Here is a 17261-nt window from a genome sequence, read left to right as displayed (position 1 = left end):
TACTTCGCGCAGATTGTGCAGTTTCCTTTTACTCCACCGTTCCGTCTGCAGTTTGCTGTGCGATCGCATTATCACGCTCCGGTTGTTTATTTTGTTCACTCGTATTGCTTCTCGAGCGAAGGGCCCATTTTCTGGTATTTCACGAATCATAAATTTTAATCGCACCGGGCATACTTATGTTAATCAAAATTGAATTTAAGCTGATAACATCGTTCACTCGCAACGCATAATTGAATGAAACCTTTGGCGTTTCAGCATGGTTTCAGCGTGCGCCGTCGATACTTATTCTCGCCGTTTTCGCAGATTTCCGCAAGAGAACGTTGATTTGCTGTATTTTTTCAACTCGTCCTTTGGTTTACAGAAACCCGTCCCCGGTGTGATAACTGATCGAGGATTTGTTTGAAACGCGGTACAGGTACAGGGAGGTAAAATGAATTGTTTAAAAAAACACCCTATTCCAGGTCGGCCTCACAGCACAGGAGAATGAACAAAAACACAGGAAATAGACTCAAAGATACGATAATATACAGAAAGAGAGAGATAGATAGAGAGAGATAGAGAGAGAGAGACTGAGAGGGAGAATAGTCGAGAAAGCCACGAACTGGAAAAAACAGCCTGCCCCACACGCTCGTAATTGACGGACCAGAGCAAACAATCGAAAGCGTAAACTCACTCTTCAAAAATCTGGACGATGAAAGAAAAATTACCTGCCACGGACCTGTTAATACAACTTAAATTATCCGTTTTTTCTTCCCTTGATTCCCTAACCTTGGAACTGCAATTCACTCAAATCCGTGCTCGTGTTCAGGTTGAAAGGTGGTCGAAACGCCATACTAGAATCACCTCGGACTCTGTCACTTGATCATCTCATCAATGCTTGATGAATGTAAACTTCACATAAACAAGTGACCGAATACGTGTCGGTAAATGTTTATCGACAGATTTTGGTTGTGTGGTCAAAAATTAAGATGTACAATGACAATTGCCATTTTATTATCAAGTTGTTTGCTAATAAAACGGAGGAAACTTAAGTGTCTTTCAGGAATCGTAATTTTATAAATCAAATTTAAAATAGTTATATTCATATGATAAATATGAATCATGAATAGTTTATCATCTTTAATAAAATCATAAAACAATTTGAACATACGAATAACACATTCATATATTCCATTTCAACAAATCAATTTCATTCATAATGCAAATTCTGTGCTGTCGACCCTCGATGATCAATCATTCAGTCTCTCTTGAACCAAAAGTCATCATGTCAGCGTGATGTATCCGAATTTCAACACGTCAACAGCATTACGTTAAACAAATGTGAATCGTTCATCATCATTCGTTAATGTTTCTGCAAACCATTGACCGCTTCTTCTCAACGCTTTTGCCCTCCTTGGCGGCACTTTTATCATATACTGACATGTTTGCTGAACATCATAATTGTTTGATGATTGATCCAACAATTGCTGGATACCTTTGTAGTGGTATGAAACATTCAACCACATAAACCCTGCACATCTCGTTTTGTTGACGTGGCTCAGAGCACCGTTACTGATAAATTAATTCACAGATATTCTAGATCATGTTAGTATGACGGATTATCAAAAAGAGACCTTAAAACAGACCGTTATGAAATAAACAGCATTCAGCTATTAGGTATTTGCGTTCTTGATACTTCATTCTTCATCACATCTAACCTTTTACAGCCGCTCGCACTGCCAAGTATGTTATACGCAAAATCAATTTACAGTATTTTATGAGGATATCAAATGCTAGCAGACTATCGTCTTGATCGCCAATAATTTATTACATCTTTACCATTTTCAGGCTACGCCCTGGCGCTTAAGGTTTCAAAAAGAAATGGACTCTTTACCACCAGAGAACACCAAAGCCATGCTGATCATGGTGTCAGGTTCTGCCAGCGATGGGATTAATTTGGTCATTAATTTCAATTTCAACAACAAAGATACCCTGACAACATGACTGTTTGTGGCAGTTGCAAGTGGCGTGTGAATGGTGACCAACAGCCTCCTTTGCAGGAAAAAACAGTGAAAGAGCAACAAATAGCGTGTTCTTACTTACCCGCATTTGGACGTCGTTTTTTGCCGCTACGATTCGGCACACTGTAGATCGGTCCCGGCCGATCAGCCGAGTTTCGATCGATTGGTAAAGTCGTGGAGGCACGCGAGAAGCTAATCGACCCGTGGGCTCGAGACACCGGCCTCTGCATCGGTGGTGACACGCTTTTTGGCTTCCGCACGTCAATGGGTGTTCGCGCACGGGACAACGGAAATGACGCCGGTGCCGAAACGGAAGGGCTGAGAAGCAAACGGGTGACGGTGGCAAAGGAAATGAAAGTTAGGACATGTGAGGATACGTTCACGTAGCAAAAGTCATTCAACTTACTTCATTGCCGTTTTGTATTTGCAAAAGAAGTCTGGCCGCATCCGATGCCGCATCAGGAATAGTTCGCAGGCGCGCAAGATGTCCACGTTCGTGCGAATGCTACCCCAGTCCGGTTCGGTGCCCTTGTTTGCGATACTGAACGGGCCCAGCGCTTCGCCCTGGAATTCCGGAATGTTGTTGAAAAAATCCGACGTCTTGTCGTAATCGTCACGTTCACCCGGGTCAGGACCATCGGGCAGGGCAGGTGCATCGACTATCACTCCGTCCATTCTCGAGCGACACATTTGCTGCCTCGTCGGTTTTAGGGCACTTTCGAAACCCTCGAAATCCTCGTCCTCACTGGAGTTGCTAGAATAACTGAGACTACTGCCCTGCGAGCTTGCCGATTCCAGCCCAATGCCTCGATCCGTATGATCCGGCTGTCTGGAGGAAGGCGCCTTTTGACTACTCTTTGTACGACATCTAGCATCGATCGCTTGGCAGCTTCTCTCTATCGTTTTGTTGTAGGAATGCCCGTTCGCCATAGCCGATGCTACTCGGCCACTCCACAGACTTTCCGAATCGAGATACATTGCTGTTGATTCCTCCGGTAGGGCTAACTTGCCAACTGCTGGGTGCTTGCTGCCACCATTTGTCATCGAGAGACGCGCATCATGCTCCTGCCGCTTGCCGTCCCTCGAATTACCCGCCTCGCCGGAACTGCCCACTCCACTGGTGCCGCTTTCTTCACCATTCTCATCCGACGGTCGAATGCCAAATTTCATCTCATTATTCGCCAGTACGCCCGCCGATTCCTCACCCACGCTGCGATCGACGTACATGCTAGCTCCACGCAAGTTTCGCTGCAACCGCTTCACATCGAGCTCCTTCAGCGTGTACAACCGCGGGAAACCGCCATCATCGTATGTTGACGAGCTTCTCAGACGCTCCCGGCCGAGGGTCGCCTGCTCGTACGTTTGGTCCGGCAGCAACATGTCACCATGTCAACTCCTGGACGGAACTGGTTTGACTGTTTGTCGTTTGTTTGTTTTCGGGAGGCGAGCTTTAGCGAATTGATCGATGTGTAAGGTAAACGGTACGCAGCCTTTAACTGGCCTGCCGGCCAGCGTGCGCGTTCTCACCTTTGCTAGTGAACAGGTCGGAGGATGCGAGTGAGTGCGATGCAACGGTGGGTTTCGAATATTCAACCAGCCTCAGCCGGCTCTCCACGCCATCACAGACATAATCAGTCGAAAATGTTGCCCCAACGATTTGCGCTCTGCGTCTTCTCATGCCTTCTGTTTCATCTACTGCACCAAAAATCGTTTGTGTCACCAAAAAAACATTCAACACAGGACAATCGTAAGGAATCGCGCGGACAACAGCCGGCCCGTGCTCCTGTTGGTGGGATTCCTTCTTGAGAAATTGTAAATTTCACTTGCACCACCATTTGGGACGCATCACACAACTGGCGAGGGGATGGTGTGGCCTTAAACCGTGGACGATTTGGTGTTGCTTTGTCGAATTTTCATTCCGATTGCTTTTTCCGATCTGCTTGCCTTCCTGGTTTTTGTTGTGTTGTGCCAAAATTCAACCTTTTTTCGTCTCTTGGTTGTAATATTTTCTTCCCCACTCGCTCGATTCGTATCTGCAATTTAGAACAGGTTTTGCAAACGGAAAGTCTGTCAAGCCTCCGCTGGAACGCCGCTTACTGATGTGACGGATTGTCAACCCTGGAAAGTGTAGCAACATCGAGAGTGACCTGTTAGTTTTAGTTAGTTTTAATGGTATATTATAGCGGCAATGAGCACAATATTGAATATAAATAGACCATCGCTGCTACAAAATAGTGATACTATTTCTTACGTCACATTTTATTTCTGATATTTTTTTAATTATTGCAACACTATTTTTAGGTGCACGTACATTAACCCCAAATGCTATCAAAGTACAGTGGGCCGCGTAATCGTCAAACAAGCTTTGCCTATTAAATAATGGCATTACACATCAGCTTGATGCTACTGCGGTATGCTGAAGCGCAAGAAATTCAAACGCATTCAAGCGCGGCAGAGCGTCATGCTGCCCCAAGACCCTCACTTACTGTCGGTAGAAATGAGCGTAATCCATTGGGAAAATGAAGATATTGTCCGAATGCCTGCGGGCCCCGAACCACGAGCCCGTCAGCAACGCGCCACTAGTAAGAAGTGTCATAATTATTCTACATCAATTTTCAACCGCACATGGACGCGCACCGGTTTTCCTTTCCTGCCCCTGCCCCACTCGAAATGCTCTCCCGTTGCGCATCTTTACGTTCTGAATCATCATAATCGGATCATTCGCTGTCAGCGGCAAAGAAAAGATACGTCTTGCGTTGCCAGTTATGGCTGCACTTCAATGTAAAGTAGACAACATCATCACCATCATTGCCGACATCGAAAGAACTACAGCCAGCGCGGGAATACCGCGCCCAGAAGCTCGGCGGATAGTCGCCATTGCACAAAACAAAACAAACAAACATGGTTGGTGTGGTTTGCTTTGAGGGCAACAGATCGTCCCTATTCTACCGGAGGAAAGCTTCGGCACGATGTTGCATTAAGCAAACGGACGGGCTCAACTTCCGACAGATACAACGGAACCACAACTTATGCATGCGTATTCATTGTTTTCGGATACTTTCATTCTGATCGTAATGATGGTTGTCCGAATATAAAACAAAAACACTTGTGCATTTTTGTTCTGGTACACAACTAGCCGTGTATCTTGTGCCAGGTTTTGTAACCAACGATGGAGAGGATAATTTAATTCAATTGTGCACAGTACAAAACAGAACTAGTTCGGCTTAAATGCATACAAAAAAAAAACAACTGAAGCGTGTCGTAGACGGGCTACTCCCCCCCTGTCTCAGCACGAGCGACACCAAGTGTTTCAGATCTTTGCAAACGTATACCCACAACTTCTTGGATGGATTTTTTTTTTTGTTCTTGCTGTAGCAGTACAACAAGTTTGATATTTTACGCCAAACACACGAACCCGCAGCCGTGCTGTCAGGGGTTGTGTTTTTGACATCGAGCCGACACTAAGCGGTGTACGGGAAAAATGAAGGCTCGTCAGTGAGTGTGTGTACAGTGTACGAGCTTAATTTATTCGACCAGCTTTTTAAGCTTACGGCTGGAGGTCCGTTCGTAGAGCGAATCTCCCACAGAAGAAATAGATTTGTGAAAATTTGCTGCCGCAAATTGTTCTGTTTGTTCTCTATTAGTTCTAGATGAGATGAACCAAGATGAAAAAAGAGTGTGCTGTAACAATTATTTGAAACGATTCGAACACATTTTTGGATTTGATTGAATTTTTGAAACGATAGAACTATTACTCTACCTTAATCAATAATTTTGAGAATATTTTAGATACGTTAGCTCAAAAAATCATCTACTGGGTCATATTTTAACTAACTGCACATCAAACATCTTCATAGTTTTTTTTATAATTATATCCAAGTTGCTTGTTTTTATATAAATACAAATCAACGAAGCTGGCACTCTTAGGGAAAAACGGCTAAATCCCAACCTCATCCGCTCATTGTAAATAAACATGCCTTTGCTTAAGGATGGCGCAAGCCGAACGCAAACCGATCGCAGACGAAGGAAGCGTAGAGACGCTCTTAAGTGGCCCATAAAAAGACACGCCACTTTGAACGCCTGTTCCATCTGGACGGAACGTTCCATCGATGGCCAAGATCGGACTCTCTGGTAGCCAGTTCGTATGTGAACCGATTTGTCTTCCTCCGCAATGTTTTCCACAGTACGGAAACGGCAACATCCCGAGTGCCAGTGGTAACAATAGCGTCAATGGCAGCAATGTGAGTAGCCTGGGACAACATAAATACTTCTCTAAATGCGCTCCACCCCAGAAGGGGCCATCTCTTGACGACGCAAGGGGCATATTTACACAGCGCGGGCTGCCATCAAGAAGCCCGCGGAGGAAGATGCTTGCCTCGCCTAGGATGGGATACAGGGGCAAAAGATGTTGATTTGATTTTCATTTTCGATTTATGGGTAGCAAATGCCAATGTACGCCACACATCGTGTCGACCGGAAAGGAATGAAAGCGGTCGTAGGAAGTGGACTATTTTATGGTGTGGCCTAGTTACCAGCCGGGCTTCTACTCGGTCGCAAAATTTCGTGGTGCTTAAAGAACCTCTTATTCTTCTAAGAGATTTTATCTACTACATTTCCGATGAAGCTCTCAAAAAACATACATAAATATGTGTTTTAGTCAACTAGGATAAAGTTAAGCTATAGCTCTGCAAAACTCTCACAAACCATTTCAAAGAGTTTCGTGCACCTCATCATGCCACTATCATTAATCAGTCCTTCACAGTCAATCAATCGGGCGTAATCCATCGTACAGAGCGATTCAAAAAGACAAGCGGCACCAAAGATAATACCCAATAAGTCGTCGCTTTTCTCAAACGGACAACAACCATCTGCACAGATACTTTGCCGGCTTTGCGTCTTTTTTTCTCGGGAAACACAACCATCCGTTTGAATAATTGTAACAAAGCTAAGCGAACAATTTTCTCGTCACGACTTCCATGTAGTTTTGGTGCCGAGATTAAGCGCTGTTCTTCACTGCGAGAGGATTTGCTGTGGTATTCACTGTTTTTACTTCTTGTGCTTCTTATTTTTCTATGGTCAGTACAGCTTCAACACGTTAGGGAAAATGCCGAAGTTAGGCTTGAAAATTTAAAACATTTACCTCCAATTACTACACAATACAGAAAACACATCAAGGTGTATCAACAACTGGTGGTTTTATTCTCTATTCACGTGAAATGATCTTTAAATTGTCCATAAATTATAATACATAATTATAGTAAAGTGTAAAATATGTTTAGAAGTTTTATGCAAACAATTGTTTTACCCATTTAAAGATGAAAGCATGCAAATCACAACGTACCATGGAAGTTCAATACAAAGACGTTGTCCACGCGTTGTTGTTATTCTCGTAAATTGTACAATTTCGTTATGTCTCTCATACCATCGTTAGACGGTTGCAAGCTGCAAAATTTCTCGCAAGCTATTAGGCGTCTTGTTCGACTGTGTTATCTCGATACTCTAGAGATCTTCCGTTTCAAATGATTCTGCTGTTAAAAGTATGGGCAGTCCTAATGCTGGTACCACATTTGCAAAGGTATGTAAATTGCGATGAGGCAAAAAGGCGACGAATGTGTCCAAAGTGCTGTCCCTTCCTGAGCATGGGTTCGTCGCTTGTCGCGTCGTCAAGGTCCAGATGAGGCAAATTAGAACCGCTTTATCAACGCTTTTAGCCGGTTTGTAAGTTTTATTTTCTAGAATCATTTCCCTGGTAAGCTCAATCAGGACGGGTGTTCTCGACAATCTTAAGCTTGAGTTTAAGCTTCAACAGTTACAGCATCGTATTTCCTCCGTCAGGTCAACTATCTCGATTTTACTTCTCTCACTTGTTCTGATGCTAACCTGTTCACTGCAGAGTGGAGTTGCGCAAGACGATTAGATAAATATTACACACCTCACCGGCAAATCTGTTGGTTGGATAGCTGATCCTACTTTGCATAAATTTATGGTTATATTTTAATTCAATCAACCCAACGTCAGAATAACATGGTGAGGAACACAAGTAGAGAAAGAACGAGTTTGATTTCTTTATAATTATCACGATTAAACTAAGAAGTCCTACTTTTTGTGTAGCCTTTTGGTGATAAATTTTAGTTTGAAGTAAGTCTACCTACACCTACACCTTGCAAATAATTATTTATTTATATATTTAAAAAAAATGTATGCATCAATGAAATGTTCAACCCCAAAACAAATATGTTCTCCGTTTGAAGTAAATGCGCTTTGTACAAAGTGTTGAAACTTACTGCTTACCTCAAAGCAATGATGATTTTTTTTTCTTAATTTATTTTCCACTCCTTCTTTTAACCGAGCAAGTGCATCACAGACGTTAGCGTCTTTATGGTATGTATCAACTTCACAGCTGCCAAATCCATTATGTGGTCATGGCATACGTGCTGCAGAGGTTCTTGATCTTTCTCTCAGGTCGTCCGTTTGCTTGCAGTTCACGCTCATACTCTCACGTATTCGTAATCATTTCACATCCTATCAAGAAAAGATGCATTGCTAAGCCCAGAAGTTCACCTTACCGGGTGGAGAGTAATTTAATTAGCTAGCTTGCTGCTCGCATCTTGTCAATCGGAATGCACATCTCGTTTCGAGCTGTTTAAGATGACCAATCCAGTTGAGCGGTGATCGTACTGAAGTGGTCGTCATCTTGGTGGAATGGTTTCACTGTTCCGTGCCTTATTGTTTCAGATAAATCACTGCACGATAAATCTACGTACAACATTAACCTTTGGCTATTCTTTACCTATTTTTGTTCCTATTGTATTCTTCCGTTCTCTAGAAGTACTTCAACAATAAATCTTGACAATCCTGTTTTTTTACAACTAATATAGTTTCACAATTATTCTCCTGAATAAAGTAAAATAGTTCCACAATATGTACAAACAGCAGCTGCTTTTGTGTTTGGCAATTAGACGCAAAGATCAGTCCAGTTTATCCAGCTTTTGAAATCATTTCTATAAATTCACCTCGCGCCGGATGCGAAAAATAAAGTAGAATGGTCCGAAGTGGCAAAAGACCTATACACGACACTTTAATTTATTTCCTCAAGCATTGACCACACGTGCCAAGCGCCTTGTGCCTCTCGGTTCACACAAATAACCTGTGTGAGCTTTCCGGTAAGCGGTAGCGGTGAAAAGAATAAAAAGTTATGACCCTTTTGACAGTCCACAAATCATTCCATGCTGCCACGAGTGCCGACCCCCGACGATTGTTCAAGTGTCCGGAGCAGCATACTTCAGTCCAGTGAGAAAGTGTTGCACGAAAGTTTACTCTGCACTGCGCTGATTAAATGATGAATGTCGTCTAATTAAACGCACCATGTCGGCGAAGTACGTGTTTTTTTTAAAGTGCCACTCTCACCAGCAAAATAAACAGCTGACACTATAGCAAAGCTCGAAACATGCGGTAGTTTCATACGATGAAAGTCACTCTACAAGACAGTTCAGCTGTCAAGATTTAAGTATTATGGTCATGTTCGGTAGATTTTTTTTGTGCTCTTTCCCTTGCTGTGCTTTTAATATTCTTTCGACATAATTTTCATCCCCATCCTTCATATCGCTAAGTACACTTTGTAAAGCGTAATGATCGTGAAAAAAAAGAATGTATTGTGTAATTAGATAATAGCCCACCGTGCCTTTGAAGGTTATAAAATCATTCATCCTACCGTGCTTATGACGGTGTAGCGCTCAATTACCAAGATGACAGACCTCTATAGGAAGAATTATATATTTTTCCCAATCCGTAGACTTTAAGTATCTCCATGGGTAATATTTGATTCTTACTACAGTAAACAGAACAGGGTGGAAAGGCTCACGCGCAATACAATTTCTTCTTTACGCAGGCAAACACTGACAGTAGCCCTTGCTCTCGACCACCGTACATGTTTGCGCCGTAAAACCTTGGATTGGTGTCATAAAATTGTCCATAAAGGTGTAAACCTACAACTGGACCACCTTCAGGAAAATTGCATTTTCTCCGGAAGCTTTGGTTCGTTTGTTTGGGGTATTGCTTAGCTACATCCGAATGTTCCGATACTGTTGATACAATGACAATGAATGTGTTGACTTTTTAACAGTAATGTGAATGATCGTTTTAATTCAAGAAGTATTCAACCACTCACTAATAAGTGAAAAATTATATTTCTAAAATTATTATTTAAGTGAGCTTATTGTATCGAAAACATGAATAACGTTGACAAACAATTATCATCCAAGATGAGTCAATTGGAGTCAAGGATATTTACGGAATTGAACTATATAATCAAAAGCAATGCAAAAAGGTTCAGGCAATAAATTTAACATGCTTTTTAAATCCGTTTTATTAAATCTTTTTAAATACCATCACGCTGCAAGCGTAAATTTTACCAAAGCAAATGAATTTTTCCCACGAAACAGAGTGCATATCGCAACGCTTTTACGACACGCAGCCTCATGCACAATACGAACATCAGTAACAATATTTTAAAGCAAGCAGTTACACTTAACAATTACCAAAGAAAAGTAAAAACTTCCCACAAAACGAACATATGAACGAATGGCGTGACGTTAAAAGAAAGAAAAAAAAAAACAACGATACCATCCAATTGGGATCATTACCGATAATGTTTTTTTGCCGGCCAATGCCGAATGCTGCGATTTTTACTAGTCTCTTCGTTGCTTGCCCAGGCTGCGATCACGACGATGACCGCCGGCGACGAGAAGCACTGTGACTGGCAAACCGACACCGCCTCGCTGCCCTTTCGGAACGGCATCAGTTGAAAAAAGGCAATAAGGGCATTATCGCGATACGGTAACGATCTGCAATTCGAGTGGACGTACTGCATTGCAACGGGCAACAAGCCGAGTTCGAACGGAATTTGATCGTTTCCCTCCTATTTCACGCACGATAGGCAGCAGCTTCCAGTGTGAACCCAGTGTGGGCCCAAGAATTCAGTGTTGCTTGCTGAAACATCGAAACGTCTAGAGTGTGGAGTGGTACACGATTCCATAATGATCCTGTACTGCTGCATCCATGATCGCGAAGAGGATCTTTGCGACCGTGATTAAGTGATCGTTGAGCAGTGGATGGAGCATGTGAGTGAACATGTGCTGTGGCAGTGCGTCGGCCGTCCGTGAGATTTGGTCGATATTTTACCTGTACGGTAGAGAGCTCACCCCCAACATTTTGCCGCCCGATCTCACTCGATTGATGTATGGATTATTACGGCTTGTTTTATGTGCCCGAAGAATCGTGCTGGTGTAATTATTTTAATGGAAATTACCCTCCACTCCAGAGCTGCATGACGGCGAAGTGTAGAGCGATGTGGCAAAATTATGGCCGTGGAATGTTGCACCACTTTTAAACCAGTACGGTCCCCTTAAAACGAGAAGCTAGGCCGTGGTCGAGCGTACCAACTCAGCGAACCGTCTCTATCGGTTCGTTCGACCACTTTTACCTGGCAGCCGGCAAGTTGATCTAATGATCAAACCAAAACGGGCGTTTGCTTTCCCCCGACATCTTTTCAATTGTTTTTTTTTTTAGATCTTTAGCCGCAGGCTCTCTTTGGTGCACATCTTAATCCAGCCCGCTCGCGTCGGTGGTTGAATCTGGACATCTATGGTAATCACTGCCTTTTGATTCAAATCCCTTCCGGCTGGCTCTGGAATAGGTGATTGTGCCCAGGCTGATTGATACATTACCCCATAATTTAATAAACTTTATGATAAGCCACATCGTGCCACCAGCACAACCCGCCACAAGTGTAATGCTACCCGCACTAATGGTTATTTTATGCAAAATGGCCCATTAGGTTGCCTCACAGTTTGGTCGGATGCGCGTAAGAGAGAAACGAACTCAGATTGTTAAAAAGGGAGAGAGAAAAAAACTGACCCTCAATAGTATAGATCGCATGATAGACTGTTCGGTGACTCCTTTACTGCTACGAGCATTTGGACGTTAAGAGCAGGCTGACCAAAAGGTTTTAAAACTGTTCTTCTTAGACTGGGTTCAGGGCGTTGGAAAAGTGATCTTCAATAATCAATACTAAATTAATACTAATTTTAGATGTGCAACCAAGCTTTAACGGCTTCCACAGAACGATGAATTCAAACATTTTAGACGTCTGCGACAATTAAAATTTATTTTAGGTTATTATTATCACCCAACTGTGGATTAATCGGGAGCAGTTTACATATATATTAACTATTTTAATTATTTTTAAAGGGTAAAATGTTATTAAAGATTTCGTGCGTAGTAAAAGTTATGCAAGTTAATTTAAAATAAAAACTCTTTCAAATAAGTCGCAGCATCGAACATTCATCAAAATAAAAGGAAATAAAACCTTCCAAATCATACAAGTTAGCTTCCAAAAAACCGCAAGTCAAAAACGAGTGAGTAAAATCCAATCAAACAGACGCGTAAAAGCACGCGTAAAAGAAGGGTAAGATTAAACGCCGTTCGAATCGCTAATTAATACGGCTATCATTACTAATGGTCTCTTGAGGTTTTTTTTTTGTGTTATATTCCCTGCCTACTATTGCCAATGACGAGCGGTTCAAAATATGCTTGCAACCCGTTGTGCAGGAAACATGAAGCGCTCCACATGTGAAGGTACTTCTCGCTCGTTCACGATACGCTGTCCCTCTGTGAAGCGAAATGCAAGCTTATTATTTATCTTTTCACTGTCGGGAGCTTGTTTGGCATACGGAAGCACCAAAATATGTTTTAAAACATTCGCCGTTGATTTTCAGTAGCTTTGTCGCTACACTAGTTTGTTGAACGTGAACAGAAATGTAACATGGAATGTTGAAAATGTTGAATAATAACATAAATGATAGTTTCCGTTGCATAGATGCAGTGTCGACATGGGCTAACATTTCAATTGGTCATGCCACTGGAATGAACCTCTCATAAACTCTACTCACAGGGTGACATTCATCTACGAAACCATCTACACAAGACGCCACAAACTGTATAGTGACAAGCTTTCGTAACGAAACGGAAGCTAATAAATTCATAGATCATAACGTTTTGATAGCGACGATGTTGCCCGACGATTCCTCGACGATTCCGTCTGCCGGTTCCTTATCGGTGCACTCCCCATCATATGTCCTCACGTTTACAACCTACGACAACAGACTGTCCCATCGTACATCTGTTAGACGGGATCTAAATCCGGCCGAATGCGAGCTCGTAAAAAGGTGAGTTATTCCCATGCCAGTCTGAATCACTTGAGAAATATTGTTAACATCTTCTCGTGTCTCGGTCACGTACTATCTCAACACAACACGTTTCTGTTTCAACACGTAGAAGACAAAGTATTTGCAAAGCCGACAAGTGAAAGTATTTCCCAGATTGATTCAAAGGAAATCAAAGACATCCTCCATGAATATAGTAACCACAAATTATTGTCTATAAACATATTGTCCAATTACATTCTCCATTCTAGCCATATAGTGTACTTGAGTCTATATGTCTAATAGTCCCTATCGCCGGATACTGACACAGTTAGACGTTAGCATGCGATCTTAATCATCGTTTTCAACGATCTGCTAACAAATTTTATTTCCACCTCCCATAAACATGTTATCATAATTTACTTGTGCGTGTTTTTTTTTGCAAAATAAAACGAAATAGAGATTTTCTGCTTCAATAATATTTGTGATTTGTATCGTAACAAATTGAATTTAATGTGCGATATAATTAACAAGCATAACATATCTTTACCAAGCTATCTTTAGCCAGTTTTATTTTTTGTTCTTTTTACTTTGGAAAGTATTTATAAACCATATGGATATTCATTTACTTATTATTCTTTAATAATGACCATTCCGTAAAGCTTTGACTAGCCAATCTTACAGAAATAGAACACTATTTTTCCAACATCCTTCAATTTGCACCAAAAAGATAACTTTAGTCGACACTTTTATGCTCTCGCCATACACAACATATAGTTGTGTTATGAATGCTCGCTTAAGATTTGTAAATCATAATTAATGTCAACCTAACTCTTCATTCCGAAATTGAGCAAGAAATGATTCGATTCGATTCGAATTTTTACCCCACGTAGTGTGGCACTGAATTTGTCGCTATAATTTATCGCTCCCCATTTGCATAATCGATTATCATACTGGGTTTGTCTGACTCAAACAGCACCGACTAATCGATATGCCTCGGTGGAGATTTCGATCAATGCTTCCGATGCTGCCACGGTACGCAATGGGTTGCCTACTCGTGGAATTCAGATTGAAGAAGATTCCCGCATTTCGCTCTACATAGCCCACGTGCATCGAAACAAAACTACGAAAAACGTCACCATCGCCGGTTTGCGATGAGACAGCTTATGGGGAACGTCGAGGAAGTTTAAGTATGTATTGGTATTTTGCCCCCTACCTGGAAGTCATACATTGAAATGGTATCGTGCTTTTTTAGTCGATGCTAAGCTGGGCACGATCGAAATGCCGCCCAATAAAAAAACGATTAAATTACTTCAACCTCATAAACGAAGCTATATATTTTACCTGTCACATCTGCGTAAATATTTGTGACTTTTCAATGACCCATACTAGCGGATAGAGACCCTAAAGATTTCTCTTGTGAAAATGGGTTTCGCTTCAATGTGGCCATTTCAGTCTAAGCAATCTAATCTAAAATTCTTTCGATCATATCTTCCGACCGTAGGAAGATGTCATTCCGTAAGACACACTCATGCAAGAAAAGCTATCGCCACAATTCCTCAGCATCGCACATTCACAATATACCTCAAACGTCACAGAGATACTCACATTGATATGCGAATTGTATCCAATTTTATCGTGGTCAACGTGCTGTCAATAAGTCTTTTTTTATTTATTTTATCGTACATTCTTCACACCATAAATTATCCTGCCAAAACCGGTAGAGCAATAGATAAAAAAGGCTTGTGTGCCTCGTAAAAGCTACGATCACGCGAGCATCAGAAATGCTTGTTCGGCGATAGCTTTGGGTTTGGTTCTTAGTAGATATGGTGAGTTTTATAGGAGGTTTCGAACTGAATAGCATCTTTATGGCCGTTTTTTTAAGTCTAAATTAAGTGTGAAGCTTATGTGAATGCCGCCAGAACATAATCATAGTCCATAATCCTACAGTTTTTTTGTAATGATAGGAATGGAAATCAGAAATGACTAAATAGTTTATTCTCATTTAGTTATCGGTAATATTCAGGGATTTGAATCAAGAGTTAGCAAACAATTTCCATTGTGGAAATGATTTTTTCATGCATATTGTATGCCGTTATCATCAGTTCAGAACAGGTGCCGTTAGCTACACTTTCTAATTATCCACTGTCCTCCGCTATGCTTCTGGCAATAAAGTTAGACAGTCCATCGGAACGACTTTATAGAACCGACTTTTATGTACCTCGCGTTGCAACAAATGACCCACATAAAAACGGTTCCCTATTGCACAATAAAAACGGAAGACCGCGGCATAGCAAATAAAAATCGCTAAAACTAACATTACGCACAATAAACGTCTACGACGTCACGAACGTTTAGAGTGGATTGAGATTACACCGATCACTGGTTCCATGTCCCATGCAGGCAGCAGTGAAAGAAATACGTTCGATGCACAAGAAACGAACAACCGCTAGATTGACACCTTCGATAAGACATCGTTTTTGTGGCAGGCTCGTGTTGCATTTTCCGCACGTTTACTTTCCAACGTACGTGTATAGGGGTCATTATAGCAATCAGCTGCTCGAGATATGTAAGGAAGTGCTATCACGGAAGGTTTCGTTCGAAGTGATACCCGTTCTGTGGACAAATACAGTGTTTGGTAATTCAGATTTTGGGAGTCAACGACAGTGTCATTGTTGTCACAATTTTCTCTTTGAAGTGACACAACAGTTTCCCACTAAAACCATTTAAAAATGTTAAATTTTTCCCCTACAATCAGTTCTTCTTCCATCCATGAGCTCTAAAACACATTCCTCGAACGGAAACGCTTTAATGCAAGAACACTCTACACCACCTTATCTTGGCAAGTCTTTTTACCGTCGTTTTCGATAGCGTGTGTGCTTGCGTACATCTCAAAACAAAACCCGTATTTAAAACGCCCGGCTCCAACCGTGGTTCTCGTCCTTGGGGGGAGCATCTCGACATTTCGACAACGGTACAACAAGCATGCAACAAATGGCAACACAAAATCGAGCAGCAAATTCGCTCGTAATAGCATCCCGTTGCTTAAGCGGTTTACTGATAAGGGCGACGGCTGCACAGAACTTCAGCACTTGGCTGGCACATGACCTACCCGAATCTCTTTTCCCTCTGTCTGGAATGTCCAACGGGCGCGTCATGATTGCACAGAAACTATCGCTTCCTAGAGTAGCGACAACCCAGCTCAGGGCTTATCCCACCACGCCATGGCACACGCAACGTACCGGTGGTCGCGCACTCGGAGGTCGAGGAAACCAGGGTACAACCAACGCCCCATCCGTACCGGAGTGACTCGCCACAGACGGCTTGAGCTAACTCACTCACCCGCGACTTGGAGAAATGGTCGACGTGCCGCTCGCGGTGTAAATTATAGCTGGTTATAGCGATCCGACACCAAATCGATTAATCGTTGTTGCGTTTGGCGAGGCGCACCGAAACCATCCCAAAACCGGTTGGTGCCCGTTGGAAAGTTCTATTGACGGGGCTAGTTTTGCTTCCTTTCTTGTCCCTTGGTGGGGAACCGTTGGAAGCGTTAAGCGTGCAAGCTGCGGAGGTTTTTAATTGACGGAGTTCTTGCATCACACCTTGACCACGGCTCTGACCCTGCAATGCTATACTTATTTCTTTTTTAACACTGAGCCGGGTGAGTGGGTCTTTTGTAGCGATCTTAGCATGCTTGTCCGAATATCCAACCAGCAAAAGCGACCAAAAACCCTCGCCGACTGGAATGTTTTTCAATGCTTCTAATTACTCAACGGAAACGGTAGCAAACAAAAGGCGTTTTGGTGTATTTATACCGCACACGGTAATTAGATTTTTACCTACATGATACAGGATGGACTAATTTTCAAACTATTGTTAACTCTTCTGTGTGCTGTATCACTTTAAACTATCAAGCTACACGATAACGCACTGATAAATAGTAACGGGTGAAATGTTCCCAATTTATTCATAATTTTTCAAAAAAAAAACAACAATGAAGCCTATTTCCTTTTAGATATCTTGATAACCAAACAGATTTATCAAACAAAAAGGCTACCGA

The 17261-nt window shown here is 42.1% G+C and overlaps 1 protein-coding gene across 1 annotated transcript in view; it reads right to left on the bottom strand.

The window, feature by feature from the left end:
• LOC120957156 (unconventional myosin-Ia) overlaps positions 1–17261 on the bottom strand; it is a 70876-nt gene that overhangs the window by 33887 nt on the left and 19728 nt on the right. Inside the window, exons 3-4 of the mRNA XM_040379205.2 lie at positions 2407–4118; positions 2083–2318 (exon numbers count right to left, since the gene is read on the bottom strand). Coding sequence (XP_040235139.2) covers positions 2083–2318; positions 2407–3380 — 1210 coding nt within the window. The 5' untranslated portion in view covers positions 3381–4118. The remainder of the gene's footprint in view (positions 1–2082; positions 2319–2406; positions 4119–17261) is intronic.

Source organism: Anopheles coluzzii, chromosome 3 (assembly GCF_943734685.1).
Source record: "Anopheles coluzzii chromosome 3, AcolN3, whole genome shotgun sequence".
Lineage (NCBI taxonomy): Eukaryota > Metazoa > Arthropoda > Insecta > Diptera > Culicidae > Anopheles > Anopheles coluzzii.
This window is presented reverse-complemented; position numbering and strand designations above follow the sequence as displayed.